Below are 878 nucleotides of genomic sequence, written 5' to 3' on the forward strand. Positions count from 1 at the left end.
AATCATATCCTAGACCAAAAGTAGTGCCATGTTTCTTGAGTTTTATGGGCTTAGCGATTCCTTGGAGGTTCTTGCGGAGCCCCGTGCCAGGTTCATACCCACTCCAATTCAGTATACTCTCGATTTTTTTATCCCACCATTTATCTTTATCAACAGCATTTACCTGTTCAATGTGGTGGTAAGTCTCTCGACCTAACTTCCTTCTTCTTTAGATTGTCGGAATGGTCTGCCGACTGTATATAGGGTTGCTACAGTCGCCGTAAATGATCACCTCCTGGTGATTCCATTCGAATTTTTCTGCCTGATGCATTGGTGATGCAACTGCCCCAGCAGCCTGAATCCATAGCCATCCCAACAACATGTTGTAAGTTGCTGGCACGTCTATCACCTGGAAATCGACATCGAACCATGTTGGTCCCATTTGTAAGCATAGGACAATCTCACCAATGGTGGATATCTGGGAACCATTGAAGGCTTTCATATTGATAGCTCCATCTTTTATCTCGTATAGTCCCTTACCCAACTTCTTGAGTGTTACCAGTGGACAAATGTTGATACTGGAACCTCCGTCGATTAGGATTCTGGTGATGAAATAGTTCTCGCATTGCATGGTGATGTGTAGTGCTTTGTTGTGCCCCAGCCCTTCAGGTGGCAGCTCGTCCTCATGAAAGGTGATCTTATGTCTTTCCAGAACTTGTCCTACCATGTTAGCCATTTCCCTGCCAATGATATTTCTTGGTACGTATGCTTCACTCAACACCTTTAGCAGAGCATTCTTGTGTGCCTCAGAATTTTGTAGCAAAGCAAGAATGGAGATTTGCGCTGGTGTTTTGTTCAACTGGTCGATGACCGAGTATTCCTTAGCCTGTGTTTTCCTC

General features: G+C 44.5%; 1 protein-coding gene across 1 annotated transcript; it reads right to left on the minus strand.

Annotated features, from left to right (window-relative positions):
• Positions 1 to 208: 208 nt before the first annotated feature.
• On the minus strand, positions 209 to 610 carry LOC142164049 (uncharacterized). Its single transcript, XM_075221216.1, has one exon. The coding sequence runs from the start codon at positions 608 to 610 to the stop codon at positions 209 to 211; it is 402 nt and encodes a 133-aa protein (XP_075077317.1).
• Between the last annotated feature and the right edge of the window lie 268 nt (positions 611 to 878).

The sequence above is a fragment of the Nicotiana tabacum genome, chromosome 1, assembly GCF_000715075.1.
Source record: "Nicotiana tabacum cultivar K326 chromosome 1, ASM71507v2, whole genome shotgun sequence".
NCBI lineage: Eukaryota > Viridiplantae > Streptophyta > Magnoliopsida > Solanales > Solanaceae > Nicotiana > Nicotiana tabacum.